Raw genomic sequence first — 16,294 nt, forward strand, 5'->3', positions numbered from 1 at the left:
AACCAATTGCTTTAATGTTTGTACTCTCTGTGCATTGCTGGTTTACTTTTCTATGATAACAGAAGATTGTGTAGATTTCTTTTTATCTTGATGTTCACACATATCTCTTGGAGTTAGTTATATGTAGATTTATACTAGGTTACTATTGGGGCAAATGTAGCGGAATCTTGTTAGACTGAGGAATATGGACCAGTCTCTTGGTTACTGTTTATTGCTCTAGCTGTAGGCAAAGTTCAAGTCTGTTTAAGGAGATAGGCCAGTGGTGTCTGTCAAAAACAGTTCATTATTTCTAAAGGATTTAGAACTTGCATGCTTACTCTGAAGTTCTCCTTTGCCAATCCTAAACATCAAGCTAATGAATTGCATATAGGGCACTGTGTTGATTCTGTATTGGTCAGTAGGTACTCCATTTGTTCACATGTGTCTTTCTTTCTGCTCAGATATACATGCAAGGTATCTTTTCTGTAGATAATACTATAGAAAGATAAGCTTCCAGATACATTTTTTTTCTCTCCATGTGCCTACTCACTGATCTGACATATAAAACATGTGCCATAAATAAAGGTAGAAAATATACATAGTGCTTTTGATCATCCTTATCTCCATTGCTTGCAAAATGTCTTCACACACAAAGACTACTTGGTGAACTACTTAAGTCTTGCTCCAGCCAATATTTAGGCTCTTCTCCCTACCTCAGTTCAGTAAGGGTTTAACAAGGGGATAGAACAGGACAGACACTCAAATATCTGTCTATCATGATGTCTTTTTTTTTTAATCTCCACTCCAATTCTGTGATAAAGTCCTTATCAGTAACATCTAGAGTATATAAGCCAATATTTTGTCCTTATTTTTGAATCAATGAATATGATTGATAAAATATGATTTTACACTGATAAAAATGCCAAACTTTATAGGCCAAAACAGCTCTTGGAGAACATTTGCTGAATGTTGGCGTGAATCGAGACAATGTGTCTGAGGTTTTGCAGATTTTCATGGAAGCTCACTGTGGACAGACAGAGCTGACTGAGAGTCTGAAGACTAAAGCTTTTCAGGCTCACACTCCAGCCCAGAAAGCTTCAGTTCTTGCCTTCCTCATCAATGAACTGGCATGTAGCAAGAGCGTGGTGAGGTAAGTCAGCTCTTCCCTGTTTGCAATGTGTCTAAGCCTAGGGGACACAAATTGTTTATAGAAAAATTTGGAAATTAGAAACTAGCACCAAGAAGAAAATCAAATACTTGAATCACCATTTAGAGATGGCCTCCAATACTATTTCTGTGCTCTATTGACAATAACAATCTTTCTATATAATCTGTAGTCTTTGTTAACTGTGTTGTTTAATCAGTTTGCTCATTCTTTATTGTTTGCTACTGTGCTAGAATTCAGAACCATTATAGCAAACCAGAACTTTACTTTCCTTGATGGCTTTGAGGACCTGTTTTTCCTTAGAAATTCATAAAACGATCCAGCCATTTATTTGGTTTGTATGCTAATATAACCTTAGATTACTAATTTGTCGGTAAAGTAGTTTATACTTTTTTTCAAAAGTACTTAATCTTTGTGGGTTTTTGTTTGTTTGTTTGTTTGTTTGTTTGTTGCTGTTTTTCAAGGCAGGGTTTCACTGTGGCATTGGAGGCTGTCCTAGAACTAGCTCTTGTAGACCAGGCTGGTCTCAAACTCACAGAGATCCGCCTGCCTCTGCCTCCCAAGTGCTGGCATTAAAGGCATGCGCCACCACCGCCCAGCAAAAGTACTTAATCTTATTTAAGATTCCAAGTCCATCTGGCACTTTAGTACTTTGAACAAAAAAGTTAGCTAGTGTTCTAGCATTTCAGGTTCACCATTCATGCTTTGCTTGGTCTTAATTTGTCTAAAAATTCGTTTTACTTTTAGTTTTTTACTTTTTTAGAAAAAAGGATTGTAAATTTATTTTTACCACTAGTGGGCATATTAAATTTTCTGTACCTATCTTAGCTATGATATATTAATATGATTATTATTTTTTGTATTCTTTTCAAATATCTCCAAGAATATAATACTACATATATTTTGAGTCAGGGAATTATTGCATTATGCATAAGCATGCTAACAAATAGGAATGGTGAGTGGTACTTTAAAATATATGTATACACATGTAAACTCAATATACAGAGAACACTAATGTTTTCTGTTTTAGAAGAGTAAAGTTATACATTCACAGAGATTTTGTCTGTACATAGGTATGTATATATACTTACGTAAATATCCATCTGCATTGTAATTTCCCAGTTGAATTTAGAAATGATTACTCCCTAAATATATGCTAACCATATCAGATTGCTATTTTTATAAGCAATTTTGAGAGTGTATTACAGCTCTCTTGGCTTAAAGTAGAAAACAAAGTAATGCTCCTAATAGTCACATTGTATCCAATGAAGAAATGATTAATTCTTAAAGTAAATGTCCATTAATACAAGAAAACCTGTCTCAAACCCCCCCAAAGTAAATGTCCACATTAGTAAAGCCATGTAAATGTGAAAATCATTTTACCTACTAAAATATAAGATGTTGCACACTAAATGCATGCATTGCAATGGACTTTATCTTTTCATATCTTTTTGTATTGGCAGTGAGATTGACAAGAACATTGAGTACATGTCAAACTTGAGGAGAGATAAATGGGTAGTAGAAGGTAAACTCCGCAAGTAAGTCCTATTTTGTTATTCTAATGTGTTGCCTTCTTTTAGTTCAAGTCTCCAATAAGGCATGTGGGTTGGAAAGACAGTCTAAAACATTACTCTTTCTGCAGGAAAAATACTACTTAATCTGCAGTCTGAAATGAGTGATGGAATCTAAAGTTAATAAAACTTTGGGTCAGAGTCTATAGCAAACAAGAAAAATAAAATTAGATTCATTGAACTCGTGCTTCAAACTTAAAAAGAGACATTTTCTCTTTTGTCTTTCATTGAAGTCAGGCAACCATGTTTTCTGTTTGTTGCTATTGGATGGCTTTTGTCTTAGCTAATATCTATCTGAGACTATCCTTTCTCTCATTGACTTTTTTAAAATTAAAATCTGCTTCTACAAAATCTAATAAAAATTATTCAACATTAAAATGTAATTATCTTCCTTCAGGAAATAAATAACAGTATAGATATTCAACTGCTGTGTTAAAATGGTATATAGTTCTCAAAGAAGATTGCTCACACCTGTAACCTCAGCATTTGCATTTGGAAAGCTGAGTTTAAGACCAGAATTACATAGTGATATCTTTTCAAAATTAAAATAAATACACAAAAGGCTGGACAAATGGCTCAGTTATTGGGAGTGCTTATTGTACTTGCAAAGTACCTGGATTTAATTCCCAGCACCTGCATGGTAGTTCAAAGACCTGACACCCTCTTCTGACCTGTGGGCACCAGACACTCACATGGTATACTTACACGCATCAAATAAAAAAGGAATAAATGTAATTTTTAAAATGTTGTGAGATTAGTTTCTTTGCAGTGATTGAATTGAAATCTAGTCAAGCACATAGAATAGAAATCAGGAAGTCTCATTTGATCATTGTTGGAATTACTCATCTCAGCTTTCATGATTTTTTTTGTCAAATATGTTCTAATTACCAAAGATAATTCATAGAACTTTATATATTCTATAACTTGTGGAAATATATGTCTTAAATTTCCTTAATTGAATTTTTTACTGCCATTGATATATTGCTTGCTACACAAGTGTAAGATATTGTTGCTTAAGACTCACATTATGATCGGTTGTGGTAGGGCAAACCTGTAGTCACAGCACATAGGAGATGAGAGCCGGACATCACAATTTCTAGGACAGCCTGAACTACAAAGTAAGACTCCGCTTCAGATGCCGAGTGCTGGGTGGGGGAGTGTAGCTTAGCAGTAGATGATTACCTAGGAAACACTTTGTTGAATCCTCTACCCTGACAGAAAGAGGGTGAAAAAGAAAGCCTAGCATTGTACTCATAAACATTAGGGTTTTAACCGTCACAAGAGGAGCTTTATATTCTGTTTTCTTTTAATATTTCAAGGCTCAGGATAATTCACGCTAAGAAAACTGGCAAGAGAGACAGTGCAGGGGGTATTGATCTCGGGGAAGAGCACCATCCCTTGGGCACACCCACTCCAGGACGCAAGCGGAGAAGGAAGGGAGGAGACAGTGATTATGATGACGATGATGATGATGACAGTGATGACCAAGCTGATGAGGATGATGAAGATGAAGAAGATAAAGATGACAAGAAAGGAAAGAAGACCGATATCTGCGAAGATGAGGTAATCAAGTTCAGTTTCATGTGTAAGATAGGCCAAGGGTCTATGATTTGAATTCAGTTTGTACCATTTACTTGTCCCAGTTTCTTCATCTGAAAATTATTTCCTACTCCTTCCTTTTCTTCCTCCTCCCCTCCCCCTGCCAGTCTTGTCTGTGCTGTGCTCCCAGTCTGAAGGTAGTGTTGTATTTATCTCTTAAAGTGTTTTGTGATAATTAAAGAAGCCTGGCTGAGCATAGAAAGAAACTTGGACTAAAGTAAAAGAAGTTTTGCTCTGAGTGTACAGACATTTTACTTACGGCAGTGCTCCCCTAAGCTTTTGCCATCTTGTATTGTTTCGGTGTTCTCTGTGATGGTCAAGTAATGAAATCACTAACAGTATATTGCTCTGAATGTATCCCTGTTATTAAGTGACACATGACTATCTTTATCCTTGGAATTGTCTCCAGAGTTGTGTAGATTCTGATTCTCAGACATTCTCTCTGACACCGCTCACATACCATGTAACACTTGCTCATCTCTCATGCCTCAGTGGTTTTGTCAGATTTAGTGACAATGATGTATTTCTCACACACTAGCTTCCGGCAGCTTTAATAGAATATTGATACAGCACTGAGAGTCCTCACTGTTAGTGAAGAAGTTTTGTTGCCTTTTTTTTTTTTGAAAGATAGAATGTTAATTAGTGTGCTAGGGAGGATGTTTGCAGTATATGTCAAGCCAATGAAGGACATTTAGACATTTGGAGGAACAAACTCTCCCAAGAGCTTGCCCCACCCATTAGCTGAGAACTGCATGGTGGGTGGATGTTAGCACAGAGAAAGATCTAGAAAACAGTGTCTGTGACAGCTACAATGATACTGAGTTTCTTATGTGTTTGGACATTATTTCCTTATGAAATGTAAAGGGGACTGTCTTTTCCATCTGTCCTTCCTTTTGCTGTGCAGGGATCTTTATCTGATATGGTCCCACCATTGAACTTTTTTTCTTTTTTTGATGTCATAATCCTGGAAAGGAGATGACATTGAGATTTGTTGCAGAAAGAAATTGTTCCAGAGTGCTGTACTTCCTCTAAACTTTTATGTTACCACTGCTGGCTTCAAACTTGGGGTCAAGAGGCCCTCTTGCCCGAGACTTCTGGCCACCCTGGGACTGCACATGTATGCCCCTGTCAACTGATGTAATGTACTTTTTTAACCCCCCTAGGTCATAAACATTCATCTTGTCACAGATTATGTAAGAGTATATAATTTGAGAAGCAGAGACCCATTCATCAGTTATCTGTTTCATTTGGAAAGGAGAGCTGTTCCTATAGCAAGAGTTAGACTTTTCTAACTAAAATCAGTCACCTTTCCACAGATTTGGTGTCTTAAATATTTAATATTATAAATTGGCTTAAATGTTGACACAAATTTATAGCCCCACTTTGGGATTTCTGTGTATTCTGCTAAGTAATGTCCCACTAAATTGGGTTGAACAAAATTATTTGATTCACCTGGCTTTGGAAGGGAAAGGGAAGATAATCTACTCATGTAGACCAGGAGAACTTTGACTGTCCTTGAGGTCATGACCCTTCTGGTCTTAGCTTTGTAAGTATGCAAAGTTTGAAAGATTAGAAAAAATTAAGTCTTCAAAAGATTAAAGATTATAGCTGTGTACCACCCTAATTATGAGCCATAGATTAAATTCTTTGTACATAGAACACTTGAAAATTAACATTAACATTTTTTAGAGTACATGTCACTTAACATAGCCACAGTATGAGTAATCATAGTTAGAGTGTAGGGCTTATTACAGCTGTGTTTCTTATTATTAACATGAGAAAATGGTATAAAACTTTTAAAAGTAATAAATATTTGGGGTCTTAAAAACCCAATTTATGTTTCCTTTAGTTGGACAGAGTGACACATGCTTGTATTACAGCACTTTGGAGACTAAGAGGAGGAGAATAAGTCCAAAGCTAGTCCAGGCTACATACCAAGGCCCCATTTTAAAAAAGAAGTTGCAGCAGGAGTGGCTCGCACTCTGCCTTCTGGAGGCCAAGGTGCAGAGCATGTCTATGAGATCAAGGCCAGCTTAGTCTGCAAAGCCTTTTCCAGGGCAGTCAAGGCTGCAGTGTAAAGCTTTGTCTTAAAAAGTTTGTTCTTTTCTGCCACATTATTTTTTATATCACTATTATTTTTTGATATTATAATCATCTTTTCCCGCTTTTCTCCCTCTAAAACCTCCCATATGCCACTCTTGCTCTCACATTTATGGCCTCTTTTCTCATTGTTATTGTGTACATGTATGCATATTAAATAATCTTTTTTTTTTAAAAAAATGAGCTTTTTCCCTTTGAAATGATTGGAGGGAGTCTTTATAATAATAAAGACCTGGTAGACATGAATTAAATGTTGACTAGTCTATATAGTATTGATGATATCCAAGAGCAACCTTGGCTTCTTGCTTAAATTCTAGTTAGTGTGTCAGGATAATAGTTATAGTCCTTGAAGGATTAATTACTGGGAGTTTTTCCATTAAGGCCCATGTGATCCTTCCAATTAGAAGATGCAGCCCTCAACTAAATCATACCGTTTGTCTCAGTCAATTCCCTTTTGTTCCCACACTTACTTCTTCACACAACCCCTCTAATTGTTGAACCTGTGTTGAGACTTAGCTCAGCTGTGCCCTCATTAGGTGATGTGCATGAGGTTGTGTTGAACATTAAATCTCAGCACAAAGGTGTTTTTGATTAAGAAGCAGTAGAGAATCATGGTGAGGATAATTTCTGTCTTCAGTTTGATAATTATGTTGCACCTCCCTCTCTGATCTTCCTACTTTTGTATTACTTAAAACCATGGGGTTTAATTTTATTGTTTGCTTGTTTTGTTTTTTGTTTGGGGGTTTTCCAGACAGGGTTTCTCTGTGTAGCCCTGGATGTCCTGGAACATTCTCTGTAGACCAGGCTAGTTTCAAAATCTGCCTCTGCTTTCTGAGTGCTGAGATTAAATGTGTGCGCCACCATATCCTGGCTTTGGGTACACTTTTTGTTTGTTTGTTTTGTTTTTGTTTTTGTTTTTGCTTTTGAGACAGAGTTTCTCTGTGTAGCCTTGACTACTCTAGAGCTCACTCTTTAGACCAGGGTAGCCTCAGACTCAGAGACCTCCCTGCCTTGCATCCCAAGTGATGGGTTAAAGATGAACACAATCACCACCCAACTAAAATAATGATGAACCAAAACTCCATTAATTAAAATTTAGTAGACTATCATTTCTTTCTCATCCTGAGAGAAGTCTTAAAAATTACATTTTGTAGGTCACAGTGTTCCACAGTTGTAGAATGCTTGTCTTGTTTTTGCCAGGCCCTAGAACAATCCTACCACCACAAAACAAGCAGAAAGGTGACATTTGGTTGATTTGGCTGGTGTGTTACTACATTGTTACTTTATTCCAATTACCTATTGATTAGAATGTAATTCTTGCTTTAGTAAATTCTTAAACATTTGCCCTGCTTATAAAAAGATCACTTTACATCAATATTTAAGTATCTAATTGAGAGTCAGGATTTATGGTTTTGGGAGCCTATTGTCTTTGAGGTTTATTTTATCACAGTGAGAATTCATGTTACTTTTCGCTTAAACAGTCTACACAAAAGCCAGAATAACTCTGTCCCCTGACTCAGGATAAGAAGTGCATAAATAATAGGTAATGGTAAAACTATGAAAGTCTTTCCTCCCTTCACTTCTGTTCACTATGTATAAGTCTCTTTTCTGATGTACATGAATGATTGGTTGTGACTTCACAAAAAAATGCATCTTTGTGAACAGGAATGTCAGAAAGAATGATCAGACGGTATATCAAAAATTGAAGGGCTAAGGATGTAGCTCAATGATTGAATGTTCATGTTCATGTGTCATGCACAAGGCCCTCACTTGAGGCACCCACCTTATAAAGTGGGTCTAAGGGTACAGCTCAGTGTTAAAACCTTATATAGCATGTGAAATTCAGAAATTCAACCCTCAGCACTGACAAAGAAAAACAAACAAAATATCCTCAAGAGACCCTTGAAGAGACCACCATGCCTCCTCTACTGCTTTATATATTTTATATATAAGTGTGTGTGTGTGTGTGTGTGTGTGCACTCATACAGTATTTGATGATTAAACAATGAAACTTTCAAGCAGATGAATAATCCTTTATTTTGTACATCTAGGATGAAGGTGACCAAGCAGCAAGTGTTGAGGAGCTAGAAAAGCAGATTGAAAAACTGAGCAAAGTAAGCATGTTCTGATGTGTGTTCAGTGTACAGTATTCTAAAATCCATGTTGTATACGTTTCGGTTTTTTTGACTGCTAAGTAACAGACAGTTTTCTATAAGTAATTAAACAGAAGAAATCTGGAAACACTTTCAGTTAAACCTCACTGGCTCAGTGCTAGTATTGGAAGCCTCTGAAGGCATTATGCTTAGACAAATCTATGAAGAAAGAGTTGTAGACTCCTCAGTTGTACTTTTAAATTAATATATCAGCAAAATCTCTTGGTACTAATCAACTGAAAAAAATTTCTGTAATAATTTAAATATTCATATTTCATTTTATACTTGTGGATTTATTTATTTATTTATTTATTTATTTATTTATTTATTTTTGGCTTTTCAAGACAGGGTTTCCCTGTATTGCTTTGGAGCCTGTCCTGAAAGTCATTCTGTAGACCAGGCAGGCCTTGAACTCACAGAGATCCTCCTGCCTCTACCTCCCGAGTACTGGGATTAAAGGCATGTGCCACCAACACATGGCTCGTGAATTTATTTATTATACTTACATTAAACTTATAAACTATATATACTTATCTATTTATCATTAAAATTTACATTCTGCATTCAATATCATTAATGAAATTTAAGATGAGTCTTTTTAAGAAAAACTAAGTTGTTTTGTTTTTTAGATTATATTGTAATTACATTTCTTCCTTCCCTTTCCTCCCCCCAAGCCTTTCCTTAGACCCCTCCCTACTCTCCCTCAGATTTGTAGCAGCAAAATTAGTTTTTAAGTAGTATGAGATGCCTTTCTATTATTGTATTAACGTTTAGTCCCCAGCTGTATGTCAGGATTTAGGCATATGCTGACAAGACATAGAACATGTATATAAAGCTAAGCAAATATAGGTGTAGTTAACTATATGCAGAAGTATTGGCAATGTACTGAAATCAGCCAATTTCTTTTGGTTTGGTAATGTATTTGATGGCATGCAATCATGTTTTCATGTGTTTAAGTAGATCCTGGTAAAATAAAACTCACCTTTTAAGCCCTTGGTTGAATCCAAGATCTTTCTTATTATCCTCATTTGTTTTGAAATTATTCTTAAAGTAATTTTTGTCATCAGTGTGACTAGAATTGTATTACATAACATTTAGCCCCTTTGTTGTGCAGTATAGTGACACAGTAAAAACAGAGTACCTTTGTTAACTTTTAAGGCACTTAGTGTCTGTGATATAATGCTATGGATGGCTTTTTAACAGCAACAGAGCCAGTACAGACGAAAGCTCTTTGAGGCTTCATACTCATTACGCTCGATGATGTTTGGTCAAGATCGTTACCGACGAAGATACTGGATTCTTCCTCAATGTGGAGGGATTTTTGTAGAAGGCATGGAAAGTGGTGAAGGTGAGAACTACTAATCTCCTAAATGGGATATTGTATTTTTTGTTGTTGCTGTTCATTTGTTTTTGTTTTTTGAGGTAGGACCTTCTCTGTGTAACAGCTCTGGCTATCCTGGAACTTGCTTTGTAGACCAGGCTGGCCTTGAACTCACAGAGATCCACCTGCCTCTGTCTCCCGAGTGCTGGCGTTAAAGGCATGCGCCACCACCGCCTGCCAGGATATTGTATTTTTAAAAAGTATATTGCTGCTGCCATGTCTTGTGTCCTTTCATAATCAATTGTCCTTTGTTACTGGGCATAGTGAATGTTCCATTCTTACTCTGTTAAAGCCTCTTATACTGATGAGTGCTTCCTTCACACCCATGGCTTTTCTTTTGCTGTCAATCTCATGTGAGTCTGCTGCACTGTGGGCAGTGGTCCTCACTGTGTCACCTTGGAAGTCTGCTGCAGGGTATCTCTTCTCCTACTGTCAGAATTTGATACCTGTGGCTTATGCTCTCCCTTTCACAGCAAATACAGTCCTGACAGAATGGCAGAAGATTAATTCTGAAATCCTTACAGAAATCTTCATTTCAGTTTGAAATCTTGTTCATATTTGAAATTTATGAGCACCTAAACCCTTCTAACTTCTCTCTTGTTACCACCAATTTTTGATATTTTATCTTTTTTTTTTCTTTTGGTTTTTTGAGACAGGGTTTTCCTGTGTAGCTTTGGAGGTTGTCCTGGAACTAGCTCTTGTAGACCAGGCTGGTCTCTAACTCGCAAACATCCACCTGCCTCTGCCTCTGCCTCCTGAGTGCTGGAATTAAAGACATTAAAGACATGCACCACCACCATTTGGCTCAGATCTTATAATCTTTTAGAAAAAAAAAAAAAAATCCACAAATGAAAATCCACATCATAAAAAATGAAAGCACATATATATCATTTATTGTTAATAGTGGATAATAATGCTCTACTGGTGTGTCTCAGCAGATTTGTCATGATCTCATCCATTCAGCATCATATAGATATTAAAATTATGATGTGGTTATGTATTTATTGATGTTTCATACATAGTCTCAGTTAATTTAAACAGGTAAACTAGACTAGATTACCATTTTCAGATTGCATCAGCTGAAATGTACATGGAAAGCACCTTGAAGTGTTATACAGATCTAGTAGTTCTTACTGTGTAAGTTTTGTTTTTAATAATTGTACATTTTTAAACATTGTTGAATTTTATGTGTGTACATAGGCTTGTGTGTTGTATGTGAATCTGTGCTAACATGGGGAGGTCACAGGAGGACATAGGATGCCTTTCTTTACCACTCTCTATTTTATTGCCTTGAGACATGGTCCCTGGCTGCAGAAGAAGGTCACTGTTTCTGTTAGCCTGGCTGGCCTGCAGAATCCCCTCCAACACTTGAATTCCAGGCATGCCTGGAATGTATGCCTGCTGTTTTATATGGGTGCTGGGGATTCAAACTCAGGTCCTCTTACTTGCACAGTAAGCATTACCCACTAAGTCATCTCCACAGCCCCTATAGTTTAATTTTTTAATAGTAAATACATAATGTTTCTAATGACTGAAAAAATCTATAAAAAAGAAAATATGAGTAATATAAGATGATGTAGAAGTTTGATATCTATGTATATAACGTGGTGAATAATAAAACTTAACTACAGTAATGGTTTGTGTAGCAATTGCTTACTTGAATGGCTTCTTTCACTTTTGCAGGCCTAGAAGAGATTGCAAAAGAAAAAGAAAAGCTTAAAAAGGCAGAAAGTCTCCAGGTCAAAGAAGAAATTTTTGAGACCCCTACAGACACTTTAAACTGTTCCGTTCCAGATCACTGTGAGCAGAAGGATGACCTTAAAGAAAAAGACAGCACAAATCTCTTTCTTCAGAAACCTGGCTCTTTCTCCAAGTTAAGCAAGCTTTTGGAAGTAGCTAAAATGCCTCCTGAGTCTGATGTTATGACCCCCCCAAAAGCAAATGTTAGTACAAATGGATGCACATTGTCTCATCAGAACGGAGGGAAGCATTCACTGGGGAGCCTTCCCTTGGCAACAGCACAGAGCGGCATGGAAAAGACAGAGGCCGGTCTGTTTAGCACTACCTCGGGTAGTTGTGGGAAGTTGTATAACCCTCTCCCCAACGACCAACTGCTAAAAACACTGACTGAAAAGAACCGACAGTGGTTTAGCCTTTTGCCCAGAACACCTTGTGACGACACTTCCTTGACCCATGCTGACGTGTCCACTACTTTAGTGACTCCTCAGTCTCAGCCACCATCTAAGTCACCTTCACCTGCTCCAGCCCCACTTCTCGGGTCATCATCTGTTCAGAGTCCTGCTGGACTGAGTCCATTTGCTTTATCGCCTCTTCAGGTTAGTAATGCTAACAAGACACATTGTGATGCTACTTTTTTTTTAACCATTGCTGATCTTCATGGAGATCTTCACTTCCAAGTTAAAATATCCTAACAATCTGAAAACCAAAGCAGTCAGAATGTCTGTCACCCAGCTTCATTAGCACTGCTAACATCTAACCTCTGTCTAAGTTGGCCTTAATTTCAGTTTGTTACAGTTGCAGTATAACTAAATGTAATTACTCTTGGGGACAAATAACATGAAAGTTAAAATTGTGGCTAATGTATTTGGTTTTTCTGGTAAATTAGTATTGTTTTAGAACTTGAAAAATAGATTCAGTTTCTAAACATCCCCCCAACCCGTTGGATACTGGGTGTTTTTTTGTTTTGTGAATGTTTTATCACATTGAGTATATGGAGATTGCAGGAGCCAGTTCTTCCCTTCCATCATGGGAGTGGTAGGGACTGAACGCCGGAGCTTTTTCTCTCTGAGCCGAAGTCTGAGTTTAACATATTTTGTTTTGCAGGTGAAAAGTGGTGTGTCCATGATGGGACTTCAGTTCTGTGGGTGGCCTGCTGGTGTACTCACTTCCAATGTCCCATTTACATCACCTTTGCCCAGTCTGGGGTCAGGGTTGGGACTGCCAGAAGGAAATGGTAGTTCATTCTTGACCTCCAGTGTTGCTTCAAGTAAAAGTGAATCTCCAGTCCCTCCACCAGAAAAGGCATCTACCACTCAGCCAGCAGCTGTTGAAGTAGCAAAGCCAGTAGATTTCCCTAGTCCAAAACCTATCCCAGAAGGTAAATAGAAAGCGGTGGCTTGCAGTCATTTACCCTATCTCATGGTGACAATTTTTCTTTTGTAAATGTATCTCTGATGGATTTCTGTGTGGCTAACAAATCTTGAGATTTTCTCTGTGCCATTATTTCCAACTCAAAACAATGTAAACTATGTGTATAATTTGTCCTGACTTAGAAATGCAGTTTGGTTGGTGGAGAATTATTGACCCAGAGGACCTGAAAACATTGCTCAAAGTATTGCATCTCAGAGGAATAAGGGAAAAGGCGTTACAGAAACAAATACAGAAGCATTTGGATTACATTACTCAAGCCTGCATCAAGAATAAGGATGGTAAGTGCCCAAGACACTTCTGCTCTTTATTTTGTTATTAAAATTTGTTCTTTTTTTTTTTAAATCCCAACCTTTTTATTTGTACCTATTTGTTTGTTTGTTTTATGTGCACACTTGTCTGTGTGAGGGTGTCAGGTCCCCTGGAACTGGAGTTACAGTGTGAGCTGTCATGTGGGTGCTGGAAATTGAACCCAGGTCCCTTGAAAGAGCAGCCAGTGAGCCATTTGTTCTTTTAGCCTATAACCTTTTTTTAAAGATTTATTTATTTATTATGTGCACAGTGTTCTACCTGCATGACAGAAGAGGGCACCAAATATCATTACAGACAGTTGTGAGCCACCATGTGGTTGCTGGGAATTGAACACAGAACCTCTGGAAGAGAAGCCAATGCTCTTAACCTCTGAGCCATCTCTCTAGCCCAGCCTATAACATTTTATATGTATTAATTCTTTATTACTTTTGTTTATTTCCAATTTCTTATTATTTTTAGTTAAGTATGCGTATACATAGACCAGAGCTTGAGTTAAAGGTGATTGTGAGCCAAGTAATGTATGTGCTGCGAATCAAACTGGAGTCCTCTGGATGAACAGTACATGCTTTCACCCACTGAGCCATCTCTCCAGCAAGCGCGCGCGTGTGCATGCACACACACACACACACACACACACACACACTCACACACACTTTATTATTTTAAATGTTGCTCAACAGTGTCTAGTCGCTTTTCTCAAATTGGGTTACTTTTTATCATTTTTAGTACCTATACAATACTGTTTTGTGTGTCTTAGACGATTTTTTATTCAGCAGTGAACTGTCTGCATGTGCTTGTGTATTTGTATATGTTAACAAATTTGATGTACGTAGTGTCCCTAGCATTTTACTTATTTAGGGGGAAAAAATCATCATGGGGTAGTGGTTAGAAATGAAACAGATTGAAAAACTACTTTCTTTCCAAATGTAGTTGCTATTATTGAATTGAATGAAAATGAAGAAAATCAGGTAACTCGCGATATCGTAGAAAACTGGTCAGTAGAAGAGCAGGCGATGGAACTGGATCTGAACATTCTCCAGCAAGTAGAGGACCTGGAAAGGAGGGTAGCATCAGCAAGTTTGCAAGTGAAGGTAAAGCTGGCTTGGCCTAAAATCTGTTTTTATGGTAATGGAAGGTAATTTTTATTATATGCCTTGTATAATCTAGTTATTGTACTAAATGTTTTCACACTGTTTCATTTAATTCTCAAAACAGCCCGGAGTTAATCTCTCCTGTCTTACAGGTAAGGAAACAGGCTCAATATAAATAACCTGGCAGTCATCATTTAGGTGACAAAGAATGTGTGCAAGCCAAGTCTGTTGACTGTGTAGCCTGTTTGGGTTTTTTTGTTGTTTTCTTTTTACATCTTGTTGCTACCCTAATGGTATTCACAGAAATCATTTCTGGTGTAGAGTTCTTTACCTCAAGCATATTTTTTATTTTACCATGATAAGTACAGTTTTCTTGTATAAATCTTAGTGTTTTGTGGAAGACCAAGAACCCCCTTACTTACAACTGTTGTTTGTCAGATTTTTACTTTGTGCAGTCTTAATTGGAAGGACAATCAGACACATCAGGATCCATGTTCTAACAAGAGGCAGACCCAGATCTGTGTAAAGCACACATGTCTTTATCTGATGGGTGTGGTATGTCTCAGGCAACGGTCAGACTTCCCTGCTGCAGAGGCAGAAGGGAAGTCTTACATACTACACAAGATGCTTAGGTTTGGAAAGAGGGCAAGTGGTGCTGTTGGGCCAGAAAGTAGGTAGCTGGACGCTGACTAAGCAGAGAAACCTACAGAGGTTTAATAAACCAGGATTTCTTATGTCCTTTCACTTGATACTTATATTCTATTCAGAAAGAAAATGTGTGGTATAATCCTATCCTGCCCAATAATTTAAATTTTGCCCAATAATTTAAGTTTTGAAGGTCTCTAAAAACTATCATTTTCCAGAGCTAATATAATATCCCTTTTTTGCCACAAATGTAATTACTAACATTAGAAAACAAAATTTATTACTTTCTAAATCTGTTGTGCTATAAAACTGTGTATCTGCTGCCCAGCCTGTGCACTGTCCACACGCCTCATTTATCTGGCATCTTCACCAAAGGAACTCTTCCACACAAGTTAATTTTCTGGAGAAATGAAAATTATTCCATTTAGCGCAATAATTTTTAAAGATGTTTGTTGGATCTTGTGGTTTATGCATTTCACTGCCTCCTTAAATTGAGAGTAATGAGTGTAATTTAAATTGTCTTGGTGACACAATATCTTTAGCATGAAGACCAATTATCAGGCTATAGACCCATAGGAAATGTGGAGGGGCTTTATACTGAATAGTTGGCCTGCTTCCCCACGCTGCATCTGCTTTCCCTGCTCTGATTTTGCCCTCTCTCATGGTCACTTGTTACTGCTTGTTGCTTTCCATGGTTTTAATTTTCCTTCAACTTATTCCATCTAATTTGCTAGTACTAACTGACCTCCTGTTAGGAAAACATGTCAAATGTTTATAGAGTGTGGCCTGAAACAGAAACACTTGGATGTCCTGATCCCACTGCATTGCTGGCTTCCATGCTCTTGCTAGGGTTCTTAGTAGCTAAAATAAGTGGAATTTGCTTTTGAGTGGAGTGTCTTCTTGTGCTGTATTATTCTGAGAACTGAATTATAATTTTACTAGTCTTGAACTGTCTTTAAGTGATGAAAAAGTGGTAAAAAATAATAATAAAATGTTTTACTATCTATTTTTTCTTAAAAAGAAATACTTTTAGCCTGAGGAGCTTGCCATTATAAAAGCACATTTTTATTAGTTTTATTTGAGTGTACTTTTTAGCATACAGAGCTACTTTTATCATAGTCTTTATCATA

The 16,294-nt window shown here is 37.2% G+C and overlaps 1 protein-coding gene across 11 annotated transcripts in view; it reads left to right on the top strand.

Moving 5' to 3' along the window:
- Positions 1–16,294, top strand: part of Baz2b (bromodomain adjacent to zinc finger domain 2B) — a 215,705-nt gene that overhangs the window by 186,699 nt on the left and 12,712 nt on the right. For all 11 annotated transcript variants that reach the window (XM_027420349.1, XM_027420355.1, XM_027420354.1 and 8 more), the window contains 9 exons: positions 915–1,129; positions 2,608–2,682; positions 4,035–4,278; positions 8,466–8,528; positions 9,771–9,915; positions 11,632–12,284; positions 12,793–13,066; positions 13,242–13,397; positions 14,359–14,519. In XM_027420349.1, the coding sequence (XP_027276150.1) occupies positions 915–1,129; positions 2,608–2,682; positions 4,035–4,278; positions 8,466–8,528; positions 9,771–9,915; positions 11,632–12,284; positions 12,793–13,066; positions 13,242–13,397; positions 14,359–14,519 (1,986 nt within the window). The remainder of the gene's footprint in view (positions 1–914; positions 1,130–2,607; positions 2,683–4,034; positions 4,279–8,465; positions 8,529–9,770; positions 9,916–11,631; positions 12,285–12,792; positions 13,067–13,241; positions 13,398–14,358; positions 14,520–16,294) is intronic.

Source organism: Cricetulus griseus, chromosome 6, assembly GCF_003668045.3.
Source record: "Cricetulus griseus strain 17A/GY chromosome 6, alternate assembly CriGri-PICRH-1.0, whole genome shotgun sequence".
Taxonomy (NCBI): Eukaryota; Metazoa; Chordata; class Mammalia; order Rodentia; family Cricetidae; genus Cricetulus; species Cricetulus griseus.